At 48.6% G+C, this 18,485-nt stretch overlaps 1 protein-coding gene across 1 annotated transcript in view; it reads left to right on the top strand.

Annotated features, from left to right (window-relative positions):
- LOC120065642 (protein kinase C alpha type) overlaps positions 1-18,485 on the top strand; it is a 218,668-nt gene that overhangs the window by 132,721 nt on the left and 67,462 nt on the right. The window contains exon 5 of the mRNA XM_039016710.1: positions 531-659. Within this exon, the coding sequence (XP_038872638.1) occupies positions 531-659 (129 nt within the window). The remainder of the gene's footprint in view (positions 1-530; positions 660-18,485) is intronic.

Below are 18,485 nucleotides of genomic sequence, written 5' to 3'. Positions count from 1 at the left end.
ATGTATATACTGTATTCTATACCATCTATTGCATCTTGCCTATGCCGCTCTGTCGTTGCTCATCCATATATTAAATGTACATATTCTCATTCACTCCTTTTAGATTTGTGTGTATTAGGTAGTTGTTGGGGAATTGTTAGATTACTTGTTAGATATTACTGCACTGATGGAACTAGAAGCACAAGCATTTCGCTACACTCGAGTTAACAACTGCTAACCATGTGTATGGGACCAATAACATTTGATTTGATTTTGATTTGAGACTATGTTTGTAGATGCTGATGGGTGTTTTGAGATACAGTATCCATGTTTTCACATGTAAACAGCACAGTTACAATTTGTTCAGGATGAAATCAGTTTTGCGATATAAATGATTCCCTAGCAACACCTGGCCTTTTGACTTTATAAATAAAGCACATCAGTTTTTGCTTAAACCAACTTTTCTAGTTTGTCTCTCCGTCTCTCCTGGTACCTCTTTAATGTCGTCTCTCTCTTTCTGTCTGTCTTCCTGTGTGTCTGCATCCCTTCAGCCTGCGACATGAACGTGCACAATCAGTGTGTGATGAACGTGCCCAGCATGTGCGGGACGGACCACACCGAGAGGAGGGGACGCCTCTACCTGAAGTGTGACATCACAGGGGACAAGCTGCAGGTCACAGGTAGGCCTCCGGACCGGACCATCTCTCAGACAAATCTATTTCTCATTGTGTGTCCCAAATGCACCCGATTCCCTTTATAGTGCCCTAATGGTGACCAAAGCCCACAGGGATCTGATCAAAATCAGTGCACTATGAAGGGAATAGGGTGCCATTTCGGGCACATCCGTTGCCTTCTTCCCCAGTGGGGTTATGGTGTGTAATGGCTGACAGAGCTTCCTCTTACCTTTTCACAATCAGTCCCAACCATCAGTCCCCAGCCACTTTAGCTGTCAGTTGCCTGTTACAGCCCCATATTGATTGATAAGAAAGAAACCGCTTCTGGCCACAAATCCATTCACAGTATGGCTCGCTCCCACCGGGCAGTCATCACCGCTGATTCCTGGCAATCTGTGTGTGTGTGTTCATTCTTGTGGGTGTGTGCGCCCATGTGCATGTATGTTCCCTCTAACCTGAGCCTACATCGATTTCGATCTACACAATTGTCAATCGCATCAATAGGCCCAGGCTTTGAAAACCATTCTATTGTAAAAACACCTGTTCACAGTTCAATAGAGGAAGTGAACTGGTTGTCATACCAAAAATCACCATTGTCTGTTTTTGAGTGACAGCAGCCAAGAGACAGCATGTGGTGAGGCAACTATCACTTAATAAAAGCCTCCAGTCTACAGCCTACAGAGACACGGGTCAATTCCCTTTGGTATACAGATCAATACTGTGTGTGATTTCCAAATAGCACCCTATTCCCTATATAGTGCACTACTTTTGGCCGCTGCCCATGTACAGTCACGACAAACCCTGTCCATTTTTGAAAAAACCTTTTTAAACATACCCAGGGGTATATCTGTGTGGGCTTAGCCAGAAACACGGGTTTCTCTTTTACATGTGTTTAGTGAGTCACGACTCAATTTTCATGTCTTTTTCTCTTTTGTGTGTGTGTGTGTGTGTGTGTGTGTGTGTGTGTGTGTGTGTGTGTGTGTGTGCGTGTGCGTGTGTGTGTTTTAACTGTTGGTTCTGTATCGGATGATTTCAGTCAGGCGTAGAATGGACAGCATAAAAGGTGGTCCAATCAGGCAATCTGCTAAGTGCTACTGCATAAAGTGGTACTGCATTTTACTTCCAAGGCCAAAATATTAATACTACTGAAAAACATTGTGCAGTGGTTAAAAACAGTAATTTTTAGGGTTTCTTTGATATGGGATGTTGTAGGAAACAGTTCCCTCTTTATGCTAATTATAGCTAATGCAGCTGTAGTTACATAATAATCACATACACATGTATTTAGTAGTGTAGTCCTACGGTGTCTTTTCAGTGTTGGTACACATTCGGATTCAGTACGATGACTACAATTTCATTTGCTGCTTGTGTAATTACTTACAATACATGTGAAATTCCCTCCCCGAATAAAAATATGGATACCCCCACACCACAAACAGGGCTGTAGGAAATTGGAAATATGTACACACAGTCAGTCCATTAACTGGTTACGCCGGGATCACTAAATCACATCGCGTTCCCTCAACACACTCACATTATCACCCACGAGATGGAAGCAACCCTGGAAATATTCAATCAAATAGGGTAGTGGTCTTCGGCATAGTTCCTTCCAAAGGGTAAAACACACACTGTTGACATTACGTTTGCTCTTCTGGGGAACTGATAATGCCAAGTCATGTACTTGTCATACAGCACTTGCCCTCAATTTTCCACTATTGAGAGTTCACTCTAAAACCATATTATGTATCCCCAAATGTTTTGTTAGATATGAAAATTGCAGTTCAGCTTAGTGCAGAGAAACTTGTTTCCCTCCGAAATGTGAGGTCACTTTTCATGGCCTAGTCATACGCCCGGCTGGCTGCCAAGCTCCCGGACCAGACGTGTGTGTGTGTATAATTCGAGGGTGGCTTCCCTCCGTCGGCGTAATTGCTAGTGTGAAATTATGTGTGACTCAAATGCAGGGGAGGTGGAAGGAATCGGGAAAAGGAAAGGAAGTGGACCATTTTAAAATGTGCACAATCCAATAGAGTTACAGAGAGAAAATAGCACTAGGAAGTGGAGATAGGAGGACCCATGTACTGTACTGTAAAGCCCTGTTCTGATGTTGAAATGCATTGTTATTTCCTCCACCCCTTCATGCAATCAGTAATCTAATCTATTTTGAATAGGTGAGCGTAAGGGTTCCACTATATAGCTTAATACCAAACCAGTCAAACCAGCGATAGCGAAGGGACCAAAGTAGGATGTGGAGGGCCGTTTTGAAAGTGTTGGCACCGGGCCTACAAAACATTAAGGAGATACCACTGGGCAGTGCAGCGCTAAAACATCAAGTACTCTGTGTTGGCACCCATCATATGGCGCTGTCGGAGGAAGGAGAAGAGAGCAAAGAGTGCCAAGCCGTGTTGCTAACAAACACAGACCCACGTCTATTCCAATTGACTACTTGTGTCAATGTATCCCTCATCCCTTGGCTGGTGGTAGCCTTCCTAAGCAGCCTTCAACTAAGTGTCACTTTCACTCAGTCAGTTCTGCTTCAAAGGGTTTTTGGCTTTTGGCTGGCTTCTCCTTGGAACATTCTGCTTCTGTTTACTCTATTGGGCTTCAGTGCAGAGCAGCGGCTTGCTGATATTCCTACTGGCAGACAGTCCCACTGGGTTCGGCTGTGCTGTGGCTATGAGGCGCACACACACACACACACACACACACACACACAAATATTCCCATAGCTAAATCGCTAACTGCTCTTCTCACAAACGGTTAGTGCTAGCTCGCTAACTGCTCTTCCCATCAACAGACAGCCAGATTGGAGCGCCGATTAGGGCCCGTCTAAAGTGGACAGACTGCTAAATGTTAAATGCACTGGCAGCCAAACAGGATGCGGAGCTCTCTCCTTATACTGAAACGTGTTTTAGTGGGCTATGGTGGAGCCAGGAAAGCTGTGATGAAGCTGGACCTCGCTGGTGGAAGTAGTTTCTTGATTTGAAGAGGTTTATGTTGGCTAGGTGTTAGCAACACCTGGGGAGTCATTTCATAACGGCTAATGTTATCGTTCTTTGGCAGTGTTATGACTGTCGTTATGCGGAAATCCTCCAAAATAAACCTTTTAACGTTAGCAAATTATGACATTTCTATCACACATTTACTTACATAAGTCATTTAAATTAATATGAGGTACAGATGCAGCTATCTGGTCTAAAAGTTACCTGCCTCATTCTTATGATGTGAATGTAGTGCATTTGCCCAGGCAGGCAGACAAAGACAACTTTGCCAGTGTGTTTGCATTGCCCTGCTTATTGGTTCCCTGTAAAGCATAGGCTATGGGCAGGCATAAGCTACGGACAACAAACACAATTGCATCATATCGATGGCGATTTGATTGCACAGAGATACCGTGACGAGATCCTAAGGGCCATTGTTGTGCCATTCATCTGCTGCCATCACATGTTTCAGCATGATAATGCACGGCCCAATGTTGCAAGGATCTGTACACAATTCCTGGAAGCTGAAAATGTCCCAGTTCTTCCATGGCCTGCATACTCACCAGATGTCACCCATTGAGCATGTTTGGGATGCTCTGGATCGACGTGTACGACAGCGCGTTCCAGTTCTCGCCAATATCCAGCACGGCCATTGAAGAGGAGTGGGACAACATTCCGCAGGCCACAATCAACAGTCTGATCAACTCGATGCAAAGATGTGTCGCGCGTTGCATGAGGCAAATGGTGGTCACACCAAAGACTGACTTGTTTTCTGATCCACGCCCCTGCCTTTATTTTTAAGTTATCTCTGACCAACAGATGCATATCTGTATTCCCAGTCATGTGAAATCCATAGATTATTTGATTTTAATATTTATTTCACCTTTTTTTAACCAGGTATGCCAGTTGAGAACAAGTTCTCATTTACAACTGCGACCTGGCCAAGATAAAGCAAAGCAGTGCGACAAAACAACAACACAGAGTTACACATTGGATAGACAAATGTAAAGTCAATAACACAATATAAAAATCTATATGCAGTGTGTGCAAATGTAGTAAGGTTAGGGAGGTAAGGCAATAAATAGGCTATAGTTGCGAAATAATCTCAATTTAGCATTAACACTGGAGTGATAGATGTGCAGATGATAAATGTGCAAGTAGAGATACTGGGGTGCAAAACAGCAACAACAACAAAAAATAACAATATGGGGATGTTGTAGTTGGGTGGGCTATTTACAGATGGGCTGTGTACAGGTGCAGTGATCGGTAAGCTGCTCTGACAGCTGATGCTTAAAGTTAGTGAGGGAGATATAAGTCTCTAGCTTCAGTGATTTTGGCAATTAGTTCCAGTCATTGGCAGCAGAGAACTGGAAGGAAAGGCGGCCAAAGCAGGTGTTGGCTTTGGGGATGACCAGTGAAATATTCCTGCTGGAGATTAGGGCCTAATGCATTTATTTCAATTTATTCATTTCCTTACATGAACTGTAACTCAGTAAAATCTTTGAAATTGTTGCATGTTACGTTTATATTTTTGTTCAGTGTGTGACCATTCTAATTATATGAATCTGTGTTTTGTGGCTATTTACTGAGAGCAATGTTTGATAGTGTGCTGGGACTATATGACGTATGTGGGATGTGAGAAAATGCCATTAGGAAAAGCAACATAATGGCAAGTATTGCGCGTGCGTATCTGTCGGCCTGCCTGCCTGCCTGTCTGTCCATCCGTCCTTCGTCTGTCTGTGTGTATAACATACACTTAGAACAGACTAAACGATCCTGTACTCAGCCCTGCATTCCCACGTCTTGGAGCTGTACAATTTCATTTCATTTGGTTGATCGGACCTCCGGGGATGTGAATACACAGTAATACACAGTAATACAATGCTGAATTGCCATGACGTGAAGCTGTTTAACTTGGCTTCTATGAAGGAATTCAATACTTCGTCTCAGAAGCCCAAACGCAGCAGTAATAGGATCCGATAAGGATAACGTTTACGCCTGGCTCGTCACCTCGACGAGATTCCTAACGCTTAGAATTCACCCCTGAATATTCATCTAACTTCTCACTTAGTCTCCCATTGACATCAATGCATGACTAAGTGAAAAATCTAATTTAAGTGGAAATGAGGATTCTCCCCTTAGACTGGGTGGTCTTCTCCTCCCCCTTCTCCTCCTCCTTCTCATATCTCACCAGCTCTAAGTACTCTGTGTATTGAGCTGAGGAACTTAGTGGTTTACCTTTTTAAACCGTCAAGGGATAAAAAAAAACAAGTGCCATCACCCAGGCGCCTTCAGAACATGCACTCTACCCTGCCTCTTCAAGATCCATAATCATACCTTTATTCACCCACCCACACACACGCACGCACACACATACCATGCACAAACTCACACTCTCATCCTGTGACACACACTCCACCCTGCCTCTTCATCTATAATCAGACCTTTATTCTCAAACACACACACACACACATTCGCACATACAGTACATATACACGCATGCATGTGCACACACACACTCACACACACACTCCAGTATTGGTAAGGGCCAGGAGGACAGCTGGCCTATGACACCTCTCCTTCCTGCATCAGGAAGACCACCAATAGTGTCAGTGACTTCACTCGTCACCAGATATTCTCCATAGAGGACAGGAAGAGACTGCTCTGGCACAGGAAGAAGGGTGGCTCCACTTGACTTCTCCATGATGCCTGGTGAAGAGAGAGAGAGAGAGACCGGGGGACAGAGAGACCGGGGACAGAGAGAGACCGGGGACAGAGAGAGACCGGGGGACAGAGAGAGACCGGGGGGGAGAGAGAGACCGGGGGAGGGAGAGAGACCGAGGGAGGGAAAGAGAGACCGGGGGAGGGAAAGAGAGACCGAGGGAGGGAAAGAGAGACCGAGGGAGGGAAAGAGAGACCGAGGGAGAGACCGAGGGAGAGACCGGGGGAGAGAGAGAGACCGGGGGAGAGAGAGAGACCGGGGGAGAGAGAGAGAGAGACCGGGGGAGAGAGAGAGAGAGACCGGGGGAGAGAGAGACCGGGGGAGAGAGAGAGAGAGAGACCGGGGGAGAGAGAGAGAGAGAGACCGGGGGAGAGAGAGAGAGAGAGAGACCGGGGGAGAGAGAGAGAGAGAGAGAGACCGGGGGAGAGAGAGAGAGAGAGAGAGAGACCGGGGGAGAGAGAGAGAGAGAGAGAGAGACCGGGGGGGAGAGAGAGAGAGAGAGACCGGGGGAGAGAGAGACCGGGGGAGAGAGACCGGGGGAGAGAGAGAGAGAGAGAGACCGGGGGAGAGAGAGAGAGAGAGAGACCGGGGGAGAGAGAGAGAGAGAGAGACCGGGGGAGAGAGAGAGAGAGAGAGACCGGGGGAGAGAGAGAGAGAGAGAGACCGGGGGAGAGAGAGAGAGAGAGAGAGACCGGGGGAGAGAGAGAGAGAGAGAGAGACCGGGGGAGAGAGAGAGAGACCGGGGGAGGGAGAGAGAGAGAGAGAGAGAGACCGGGGGAGAGAGAGAGAGAGAGAGAGACCGGGGGAGAGAGAGAGAGAGAGAGAGACCGGGGGAGAGAGAGAGACCGGGGGAGAGAGAGAGACCGGGAGAGAGAGAGACCGGGGGAGAGAGAGAGAGAGAGAGACCGGGGGAGAGAGAGAGACCGGGGGAGAGAGAGAGACCGGGGGAGAGAGAGAGAGAGAGAGACCGGGGGAGAGAGAGAGACCGGGGGAGAGAGAGACGTGGGGGGGAGAGAGAGACGTGGGGAGAGAGAGAGACCGTGGGGAGAGAGAGAGACCGAGAGAGAGGGACCGAGAGAGAGGGACCGAGAGAGAGGGACCGAGAATGAGACCGAGAGAGAGAGACCGAGAATGAGACCGAGAGAGAGAGACCGAGAATGAGACCGAGAGAGAGAGACCGAGAATGAGACCGAGAGAGACCGAGACACCGAGAGAGAGAGACCGAGACACCGACACCGAGACACCGAGAGAGAGACCGAGACACCGAGAGACAGAGAGACCGAGACACCGAGAGACAGAGAGACCGAGACACCGAGAGAGAGACAGAGAGACCGAGACACCGAGAGAGAGACAGAGAGACCGAGACACCGCGAGAGAGACAGAGAGACCGAGACACCGAGAGAGAGACAGAGAGACCGAGACACCGAGAGAGAGACAGAGAGACCGAGACACCGAGAGAGAGACAGAGAGACCGAGACACCGAGAGAGAGACCGAGAGAGAGACAGAGAGACCGAGACACCGAGAGAGAGACAGAGAGACCGAGACACCGAGAGAGAGACACCGAGAGAGAGAGAGACCGAGACACCGAGAGAGAGAGACCGAGACCGAGACACCGAGAGAGAGACCGAGACACCGAGAGAGAGACCGAGACACCGAGAGAGAGACAGAGAGACCGAGACACCGAGAGAGAGACACCGAGAGAGAGAGAGAGACCGAGACACCGAGAGAGAGAGAGAGAGAGACCGAGACACCGAGACACCGAGAGAGAGACAGAGACACCGAGAGAGAGAGAGACCGAGACACCGAGAGAGAGAGAGAGAGAGAGACCGAGACACCGAGAGAGAGAGACCGAGACACCGAGACAGAGACACCGAGACAGAGACACCGAGAGAGAGACACCGAGAGAGAGACACCGAGAGAGAGACACCGAGAGAGAGACACCGAGAGAGAGACACCGAGAGAGAGACACCGAGAGAGAGACACCGAGAGAGACAGAGAGAGAGACACCGAGAGAGAGACACCGAGAGAGAGACAGACCGAGAGAGAGAGACCGAGAGACCGAGAGAGAGAGACCGAGACACCGAGAGAGAGAGAGAGACCGAGACACCGAGAGAGAGAGAGAGAGAGACCGAGACACCGAGAGAGAGAGAGACCGAGAGAGAGACCGAGAATGAGGGAGAGACACCGAGAGAGAGACAGAGAGACCGAGACACCGAGCGAGAGACCGAGAGAGAGACCGAGAGAGAGACAGAGAGACCGAGACACCGAGAGAGAGACAGAGAGACCGAGACACCGAGAGAGAGACACCGAGAGAGAGAGAGACCGAGACACCGAGAGAGAGAGACCGAGACACCGAGACCGAGACACCGAGAGAGAGACCGAGACACCGAGAGAGAGACCGAGACACCGAGAGAGAGACAGAGAGACCGAGACACCGAGAGAGAGACACCGAGAGAGAGAGAGAGACCGAGACACCGAGAGAGAGAGAGAGAGACCGAGACACCGAGACACCGAGAGAGAGACAGAGAGACAGAGAGACCGAGACACCGAGAGAGAGAGAGACCGAGACACCGAGAGAGAGAGAGAGAGAGACCGAGACACCGAGAGAGAGAGACCGAGACACCGAGACAGAGACACCGAGACAGAGACACCGAGAGAGAGACACCGAGAGAGAGACACCGAGAGAGAGACACCGAGAGAGAGACACCGAGAGAGACACCGAGAGAGACAGAGAGAGAGACAGAGAGAGAGACACCGAGAGAGAGACACCGAGAGAGAGACAGACCGAGAGAGAGAGACCGAGACACCGAGAGAGAGAGACCGAGACACCGAGAGAGAGAGAGAGACCGAGACACCGAGAGAGAGAGAGAGAGACCGAGACACCGAGAGAGAGAGAGACCGAGAGAGAGACCGAGAATGAGGGAGAGACACCGAGAGAGAGAGACCGAGACACCGAGAGAGAGAGAGATCGAGACAGCGAGAGAGAGAGACCGAGACAGCGAGAGAGAGAGAGACACAGAGAGAGACCGAGACACCGAGAGAGAGAGAGAGACCGAAACACAGAGAGAGAGAGAGAGACCGATAGAGAGAGAGAGAGAGAGAGAGACCGATAGAGAGAGAGAGAGAGAGAGAGACCGATAGAGAGAGAAAGAGACCGAGACACCGAGAGAGAGAGACCGAGACACCGAGAGAGAGAGAGACCGAGACACCGAGAGAGAGAGACCGAGAATGAGGGAGAGACCGAGACACCGAGAGAGAGACCGAGACACCGAGAGAGAGAGACCGAGACAGCGAGAGAGAGAGAGACACAGAGAGAGACCGAGACACCGAGAGAGAGAGAGACCGAGACACCGAGAGAGAGAGAGACCGAGACACCGAGAGAGAGAGAGACCGAGACACCGAGAGAGAGAGAGACCGAGACACCGAGAGAGAGAGAGACCGAGACACCGAGAGAGAGAGAGACCGAAACACCGAGAGAGAGAGAGAGACTGAGAATGAGAGAGGGAGAGACCGAGAATGAGACCGAGAATGAGACCGAGACAGACCGAGACAGACCGAGACAGACCGAGAGAGACCGAGAGAGACCGAGAGACAGAGAGAGAGACCGAGAGACAGAGAGAGAGACCGAGAGACAGAGAGAGAGACCGAGAGACAGAGAGAGAGACCGAGAGACAGAGAGAGAGACCGAGACACCGAGAGAGAGAGAGAGACCGAAACACAGAGAGAGAGAGAGAGACCGATAGAGAGAGAGAGAGAGAGAGAGACCGATAGAGAGAGAGAGAGAGAGAGAGACCGATAGAGAGAGAAAGAGACCGAGACACCGAGAGAGAGAGACCGAGACACCGAGAGAGAGAGAGACCGAGACACCGAGAGAGAGAGACCGAGAATGAGGGAGAGACCGAGACACCGAGAGAGAGACCGAGACACCGAGAGAGAGAGACCGAGACAGCGAGAGAGAGAGAGACACAGAGAGAGACCGAGACACCGAGAGAGAGAGAGACCGAGACACCGAGAGAGAGAGAGAGACCGAGACACCGAGAGAGAGAGAGACCGAGACACCGAGAGAGAGAGAGACCGAGACACCGAGAGAGAGAGAGACCGAGACACCGAGAGAGAGAGAGACCGAAACACAGAGAGAGAGAGAGAGACTGAGAATGAGAGAGGGAGAGACCGAGAATGAGACCGAGAATGAGACCGAGACAGACCGAGACAGACCGAGACAGACCGAGACAGACCGAGAGAGACCGAGAGACAGACCGAGAGAGACCGAGAGACAGAGAGAGAGACCGAGAGACAGAGAGAGAGACCGAGAGACAGAGAGAGAGACCGAGAGACAGAGAGAGAGACCGACAGAGCGAGAGACCGAGACCGAGGGGGGGGGGGGGGCCCGAGAGTGGGGGAGACCGAGACCGAGAGTGGGGGAGACCGAGACCGAGAGTGGGGGAGACCGAGACCGAGAGTGGGGGAGACCGAGACCGAGAGTGGGGGAGACCGAGACCGAGAGTGGGGGAGACCGAGAGCGGGCGAGACCGAGACCGAGAGCGGGGGAGACCGAGACCGAGAGCGGGGGAGACCGAGACCGAGAGCGGGGGAGACCGAGACCGAGAGCGGGGGAGACCGAGAGCGGGGGAGACCGAGAGCGGGGGAGACCGAGAGCGGGGGAGACCGAGAGCGGGGGAGACCGAGAGCGGGAGAGACCGAGGGAGAGACCGAGGGAGAGACTGAGAATGAGAGACAGAGAGAGAAACTGAGATTTTGGTCATTAAAAACAACCAAAATCCATTAGATTACCCAATAACCCAACAAAAAGCTCAAATCTATTAAATCAAATTAGGCTTGTGGTCTACACAACATCAGAATTGAAATGCTGAAAAACAGCACACCTGAGTTGCAAAATGCTGTGCTTAAATTGTTCAACATGGTTTTAACTTCTGGCTGCTTCCCTGATGTCTGGAACCAGGGGCTCATCTCCCCTATCCACAAAAGTGGAGACAAATCAGACCCCAATAATTACAGGGGAATTTGTGTAAACAGTAACTTGGGAATGGTTTTCTGTAGCATTTTGAATTCAAGAATTCAAACCTGTCTTCAAGAAGAAAAAAAAATAACTAAATGTCAAATTGGCTTTCTCCCTAACCATCACACTACTGACCATATATACACCTTACACACACTAATTAATAAACACGTCCACCAAAAAAAAGAGGGCAAAATCTTTGCTTGCTTTATTGACTTTAAAAAAGCATTTGATTCTATTTGGCACGAAGGGCTATTCTACAAAATTCTCCAAAGTGGGCTTGGTGGTAAGGTGTATGACTTAATAAAATGTATGTACACAGAAAACAAGTGTGCAATAAAAATCAAAAACCAAAGAACAGAATTCTTTTCACAATGTCGAGGTGTGAGACAAGGCTGTAGTTTGAGTCCAAATCTTTTCAACATTTGTATCAATGAATTAGCAGACATGTTGGACCATTCTCCAGCCCCAGGACTCACACTATTTGACACAGAGGTGAAATACCTGCTATATGCTGAAGACTTGGTACTTCTATCACCAACCAGAGAAGGTCTTCAACAGAACATTAATATTCTAGAGCAATATTGCCATAATTGGGCCCTGGCAGTAAATTTCCCAAAAACTAAAATCATGATTTTCCAAAAACAAAACAGATGTCAGAAACACAAATATAAATTCACCCTGAACAACACCATAATTGAACACACAAAAAATTACACCTACCTTGGTCTGACCATATCTGCATCGGGAAACTTTAATAGGGCAGTGAATGCACTCAAAGAAAAAGCCCGCAGAGCTTTTTTTTAATGATAGCAGTTTAGTGATGGTGGTGGTGGTAGTAGTGGTAATGATGATAGTAGTTGTAGTACCGATGTAATGATGAAGATGACCGTTATTTATGACCGTTATTTAGTTATAAGTTAGTTATAGTTTCATTTTTTTATTACATTACATTCGATTATTGACTGTTACCATTTTATTGTTACTATTTTTATATTTAATTTTGTATTATTATTTACTGCCATTCTATATTATTATGTCATTGTTTATAATTTTATTACAATGTATATTGTATACATTGTTGCTTTGGCAATATTGACACAATGTTTTTCATGCCAATAAAGCAGCCTGAATTTGAAAAATTTGAATTTGACTGAGTGAGAAAGAGACTGAGTGAGAGAGAGACTGAGTGAGAGAGAGACTGAGTGAGAGAGAGACTGAGTGAGAGAGAGACTGAGTGAGAGAGAGACTGAGTGAGAGAGAGACTGAGTGAGAGAGAGACTGAGTGAGAGAGAGACTGAGTGAGAGAGAGACTGAGTGAGAGAGAGACTGAGTGAGAGAGAGACTGAGTGAGAGAGAGACTGAGTGAGAGAGAGACTGAGTGAGAGAGAGACTGAGTGAGAGAGAGACTGAGTGAGAGAGAGACTGAGTGAGAGAGAGACTGAGTGAGAGAGAGACTGAGTGAGAGAGAGACTGAGTGAGAGAGAGACTGAGTGAGAGAGAGACTGAGTGAGAGAGAGACTGAGTGAGAGAGAGACTGAGTGAGAGAGAGACTGAGTGAGAGAGAGACTGAGTGAGAGAGAGACTGAGTGAGAGAGAGACTGAGTGAGAGAGAGACTGAGTGAGAGAGAGACTGAGTGAGAGAGAGACTGAGTGAGAGAGAGACTGAGTGAGAGAGAGACTGAGTGAGAGAGAGACTGAGTGAGAGAGAGACTGAGTGAGAGAGCGACTGAGTGAGAGAGCGACTGAGTGAGAGAGCGACTGAGTGAGAGAGCGACTGAGTGAGAGAGCGACTGAGTGAGAGAGCGACTGAGTGAGAGAGCGACTGAGTGAGAGAGCGACTGAGTGAGTGAGCGACTGAGTGAGTGAGAGAGCGACTGAGTGAGTGAGAGAGAGACTGAGTGAGTGAGAGAGAGACTGAGTGAGTGAGAGAGAGACTGAGTGAGTGAGAGAGAGACTGAGTGAGTGAGAGAGAGACTGAGTGAGTGAGAGAGAGACTGAGTGAGTGAGAGAGAGACTGAGTGAGTGAGAGAGAGACTGAGTGAGTGAGAGAGAGACTGAGTGAGTGAGAGAGAGACTGAGTGAGTGAGAGAGAGACTGAGTGAGTGAGAGAGACAGAGACTGAGTGAGTGAGAGAGACAGAGACTGAGTGAGTGAGAGAGACAGAGACTGAGTGAGTGAGAGAGACAGAGACTGAGTGAGTGAGAGAGACAGAGACTGAGTGAGTGAGAGAGACAGAGACTGAGTGAGTGAGAGAGACAGAGACTGAGTGAGTGAGAGAGACAGAGACTGAGTGAGTGAGAGAGACAGAGACTGAGTGAGTGAGAGAGACAGAGACTGAGTGAGTGAGAGAGACAGAGACTGAGTGAGTGAGAGAGACAGAGACTGAGTGAGTGAGAGAGACAGAGACTGAGTGAGTGAGAGAGAGAGACAGAGACTGAGTGAGTGAGTGAGAGAGACAGAGACTGAGTGAGTGAGAGAGACAGAGACTGAGTGAGTGAGAGAGACAGAGACTGAGTGAGTGAGAGAGACAGAGACTGAGTGAGTGAGAGAGACAGAGACTGAGTGTGAGAGACAGAGACTGAGTGTGAGAGACAGAGACTGAGTGTGAGAGACAGAGACTGAGTGTGAGAGACAGAGACTGAGTGTGAGAGACAGAGACTGAGTGTGAGAGACAGAGACTGAGTGTGAGAGACAGAGACTGAGTGTGAGAGACAGAGACTGAGTGTGAGAGACAGAGACTGAGTGTGAGAGACAGAGACTGAGTGTGAGAGACAGAGACTGAGTGTGAGAGACAGAGACTGAGTGTGAGAGACAGAGACTGAGTGTGAGAGACAGAGACTGAGTGTGAGAGACAGAGACTGAGTGTGAGAGACAGAGACTGAGTGTGAGAGACAGAGACTGAGTGTGAGAGACAGAGACTGAGTGTGAGAGACAGAGACTGAGTGTGAGAGACAGAGACTGAGTGTGAGAGACAGAGACTGAGTGTGAGAGACAGAGACTGAGTGTGAGAGACAGAGACTGAGTGTGAGAGACAGAGACTGAGTGTGAGAGACAGAGACTGAGTGTGAGAGACAGAGACTGAGTGTGAGAGACAGAGACTGAGTGTGAGAGACAGAGACTGAGTGTGAGAGACAGAGACTGAGTGTGAGAGACAGAGACTGAGTGTGAGAGACAGAGACTGAGTGTGAGAGACAGAGACTGAGTGTGAGAGACAGAGACTGAGTGTGAGAGACAGAGACTGAGTGTGAGAGACAGAGACTGAGTGTGAGAGACAGAGACTGAGTGTGAGAGACAGAGACTGAGTGTGAGAGACAGAGACTGAGTGTGAGAGACAGAGACTGAGTGTGAGAGACAGAGACTGAGTGTGAGAGACAGAGACTGAGTGTGAGAGACAGAGACTGAGTGTGAGAGACAGAGACTGAGTGTGAGAGACAGAGACTGAGTGTGAGAGACAGAGACTGAGTGTGAGAGACAGAGACTGAGTGTGAGAGACAGAGACTGAGTGTGAGAGACAGAGACTGAGTGTGAGAGACAGAGACTGAGTGTGAGAGACAGAGACTGAGTGTGAGAGACAGAGACTGAGTGTGAGAGACAGAGACTGAGTGTGAGAGACAGAGACTGAGTGTGAGAGACAGAGACTGAGTGTGAGAGACAGAGACTGAGTGTGAGAGACAGAGACTGAGTGTGAGAGACAGAGACTGAGTGTGAGAGACAGAGACTGAGTGTGAGAGACAGAGACTGAGTGTGAGAGACAGAGACTGAGTGTGAGAGACAGAGACTGAGTGTGAGAGACAGAGACTGAGTGTGAGAGACAGAGACTGAGTGTGAGAGACAGAGACTGAGTGTGAGAGACAGAGACTGAGTGTGAGAGACAGAGACTGAGTGTGAGAGACAGAGACTGAGTGTGAGAGACAGAGACTGAGTGTGAGAGACAGAGACTGAGTGTGAGAGACAGAGACTGAGTGTGAGAGACAGAGACTGAGTGTGAGAGACAGAGACTGAGTGTGAGAGACAGAGACTGAGTGTGAGAGACAGAGACTGAGTGTGAGAGACAGAGACTGAGTGTGAGAGACAGAGACTGAGTGTGAGAGACAGAGACTGAGTGTGAGAGACAGAGACTGAGTGTGAGAGACAGAGACTGAGTGTGAGAGACAGAGACTGAGTGTGAGAGACAGAGACTGAGTGTGAGAGACAGAGACTGAGTGTGAGAGACAGAGACTGAGTGTGAGAGACAGAGACTGAGTGTGAGAGACAGAGACTGAGTGTGAGAGACAGAGACTGAGTGTGAGAGACAGAGACTGAGTGTGAGAGACAGAGACTGAGTGTGAGAGACAGAGACTGAGTGTGAGAGACAGAGACTGAGTGTGAGAGACAGAGACTGAGTGTGAGAGACAGAGACTGAGTGTGAGAGACAGAGACTGAGTGTGAGAGACAGAGACTGAGTGAGAGACAGAGACTGAGTGAGAGACAGAGACTGAGTGAGAGACAGAGACTGAGTGAGAGACAGAGACTGAGTGAGAGACTGAGACTGAGTGAGAGTCTGAGTCTGAGTCTGAGTCTGAGTCTGAGTCTGAGTCTGAGTCTGAGTCTGAGTCAGAGACTGAGTCTGAGACTGAGTGAGAGAGAGACTGAGTGAGAGAGAGACTGAGTGAGAGAGAGACTGAGTGAGAGAGAGACTGAGTGAGAGAGAGACTGAGTGAGAGAGAGACTGAGTGAGAGAGAGACTGAGTGAGAGAGAGACTGAGTGAGAGAGACTGAGTGAGAGAGACAGAGACTGAGTGTGAGAGACAGAGACTGAGTGTGAGAGTCAGAGACTGAGTGTGAGAGTCAGAGACTGAGTCAGAGACTGAGTCAGAGACTGAGTGAGAGACTGAGTCAGAGACTGAGTGAGAGACTGAGTCAGAGACTGAGTGAGAGACTGAGTGAGAGACTGAGTGAGAGACTGAGTGAGAGACTGAGTGAGAGACTGAGTGAGAGACTGAGTGAGAGACTGAGTGAGAGACTGAGTGAGAGACTGAGTGAGAGACTGAGTGAGAGACTGAGTCAGAGACTGAGTCAGAGACTGAGTGAGAGACTGAGTCAGAGACTGAGTGAGAGACTGAGTCAGAGACTGAGTCAGAGACTGAGTCAGAGACTGAGTCAGAGACTGAGTCAGAGACTGAGTCAGAGACTGAGTGAGAGACTGAGTGAGAGACTGAGTGAGAGACTGAGTGAGAGACAGAGACAGAGTGAGAGACAGAGACAGAGTGAGAGACAGAGACAGAGTGAGAGACAGAGACAGAGTGAGAGACAGAGACAGAGTGAGAGACAGAGACAGAGTGAGAGACAGAGACAGAGTGAGAGACAGAGACAGAGTGAGAGACAGAGACAGAGTGAGAGACAGAGACAGAGTGAGAGAGAGAGAGACTGAGAATGAGAGAAAGAGAGGGGGCAAATGGAGAGGGATGAGTGAGGGAGATGAAAAGAGCTAGAGAGTAAGATATCGAGCGGGGTAGTTGGGAGAGAACAGTGAGGGTGAAATGCTTGCAGGAAAGGCAAAACATTGAACACAGAGTGGGGTGATTTTGCCAAACGGGTGAAATCGCTATGACAGGAATGGTGCCGTAAGGAGCTAACTGGACAGAACCAGCTTTGTTTTGTTCCGGTTGAGGACAAACCTCGGGGTATATGCCTTCCTCCTTCTGTTCTTCCCTCAAACACAGAGTCCATTCTCTCCCTCTTTCTGTGTGTTGTTCAGTTGTTTTGTCTCGGGCCTCAGCCTTTGTTCATTGAGTCCGGTGTTATGTAAGACAGGGTGACATTGTTTCTGTTGCTGTTTTGTAAATCTGGACATGGTAGGAGAGGGGAGTGAGGTTTGGTTGGCTCAGAATGATGCACACAGAGACTGACAGTTACTCATGTGTACACACAGTCAGACAAACAAACCCATGAAAACATGAATACAGATGCCTGCCTGCCTGCCTGCATGCTGTACTGGTAACCCGTGTATATAGCCAAGTTATCGTTACTCATTGTGTATTTATTTATTCCTTGTCTTATTATTTTTCCTATTTAGCATTTCATTTGTTTCTGCTGTTTCTCTTTTTTCTCTCTGTGCATTGTTGGGAAGGGCCCGTAAGTAAGCATTTCACTGTTAGTCTACACCTGTTGTTTACCAAGCATGTGACAAATAACATTTGGTTTGATTTTGATTGCTGTGTAATTGTGGCCTGTTAGTCATGGGAGTGTGTGTGTGTGTGTGTGTGTGTGTGTGTGTGTGTGTGTGTGTGTGTGAGGATGAGAAGTGTAATTGCTCTGACTCATGGCTCGGCTCTGCAAAACCTCATCTAGAACAACCCCCTCATCCCCGAGCTCGTTCTGTCTCTGCTTCCCTCTTCTTAGTTAAACACCTTTCAAGCTCCTGCTTTCCTTTGTCTTTCCGACTCTCTCCATCTTGCTTTTTGTCTCTCTCTTTTCTTTTTTTTTGCACTCCTTTTCTTCTCTCTCTTTTGGATGTCGTTTATCCCTCATCCCCACTGTTCCTTCTCTCTTTCAGTCCCTCAAATTATAATGGAACTGGGCCTCATCATCCTGTTGTTCTAATTGTCTTTTCGTGACCTCGTTATTTACGATAGCAGCTTTCCTGTGTTTTGTCTCTCTGGTCTTTTTTTGAATCTCTGACTCATAACGTGATATAGAGGAACGAGTACACTTGTCTCTGTCTCCAGACTCTGTAGACGACGTGGTTGACATGGCTTCAGAATATGTTACATGGCAGACATCATTCGGTAGTTTCTCTGCAGTAATACTAGGCAAGAGGCCGGAAGATTGTGTTGCCAGTTAGGGAGTATTAGCTCTACCTCTGTGTCTAGTCAATAGCACATTTTGTAAGATGCTTTAGAACTGCACAAAGGTGAATGTTGGCCTACCACCCTTGGCTATCGATGCCATATCCAAGTCTTTGCTTCCACCTGCGTACGGAAAACCATTGTCTGCATTCAATAGTCCTCTCTTTGCTGTCACGAAAGCTGAAGAAATTCTGTCCAGCTTGGCCGGCGGCCTTTAATGAGCTGTCAATCACATTACAGTCAATCAGATTTGCCGTGTATTATACAGCACTTGCTCTCAGGAT

Source organism: Salvelinus namaycush, chromosome 2, assembly GCF_016432855.1.
Source record: "Salvelinus namaycush isolate Seneca chromosome 2, SaNama_1.0, whole genome shotgun sequence".
Classification (NCBI taxonomy): Eukaryota; Metazoa; Chordata; class Actinopteri; order Salmoniformes; family Salmonidae; genus Salvelinus; species Salvelinus namaycush.
This window is presented reverse-complemented; position numbering and strand designations above follow the sequence as displayed.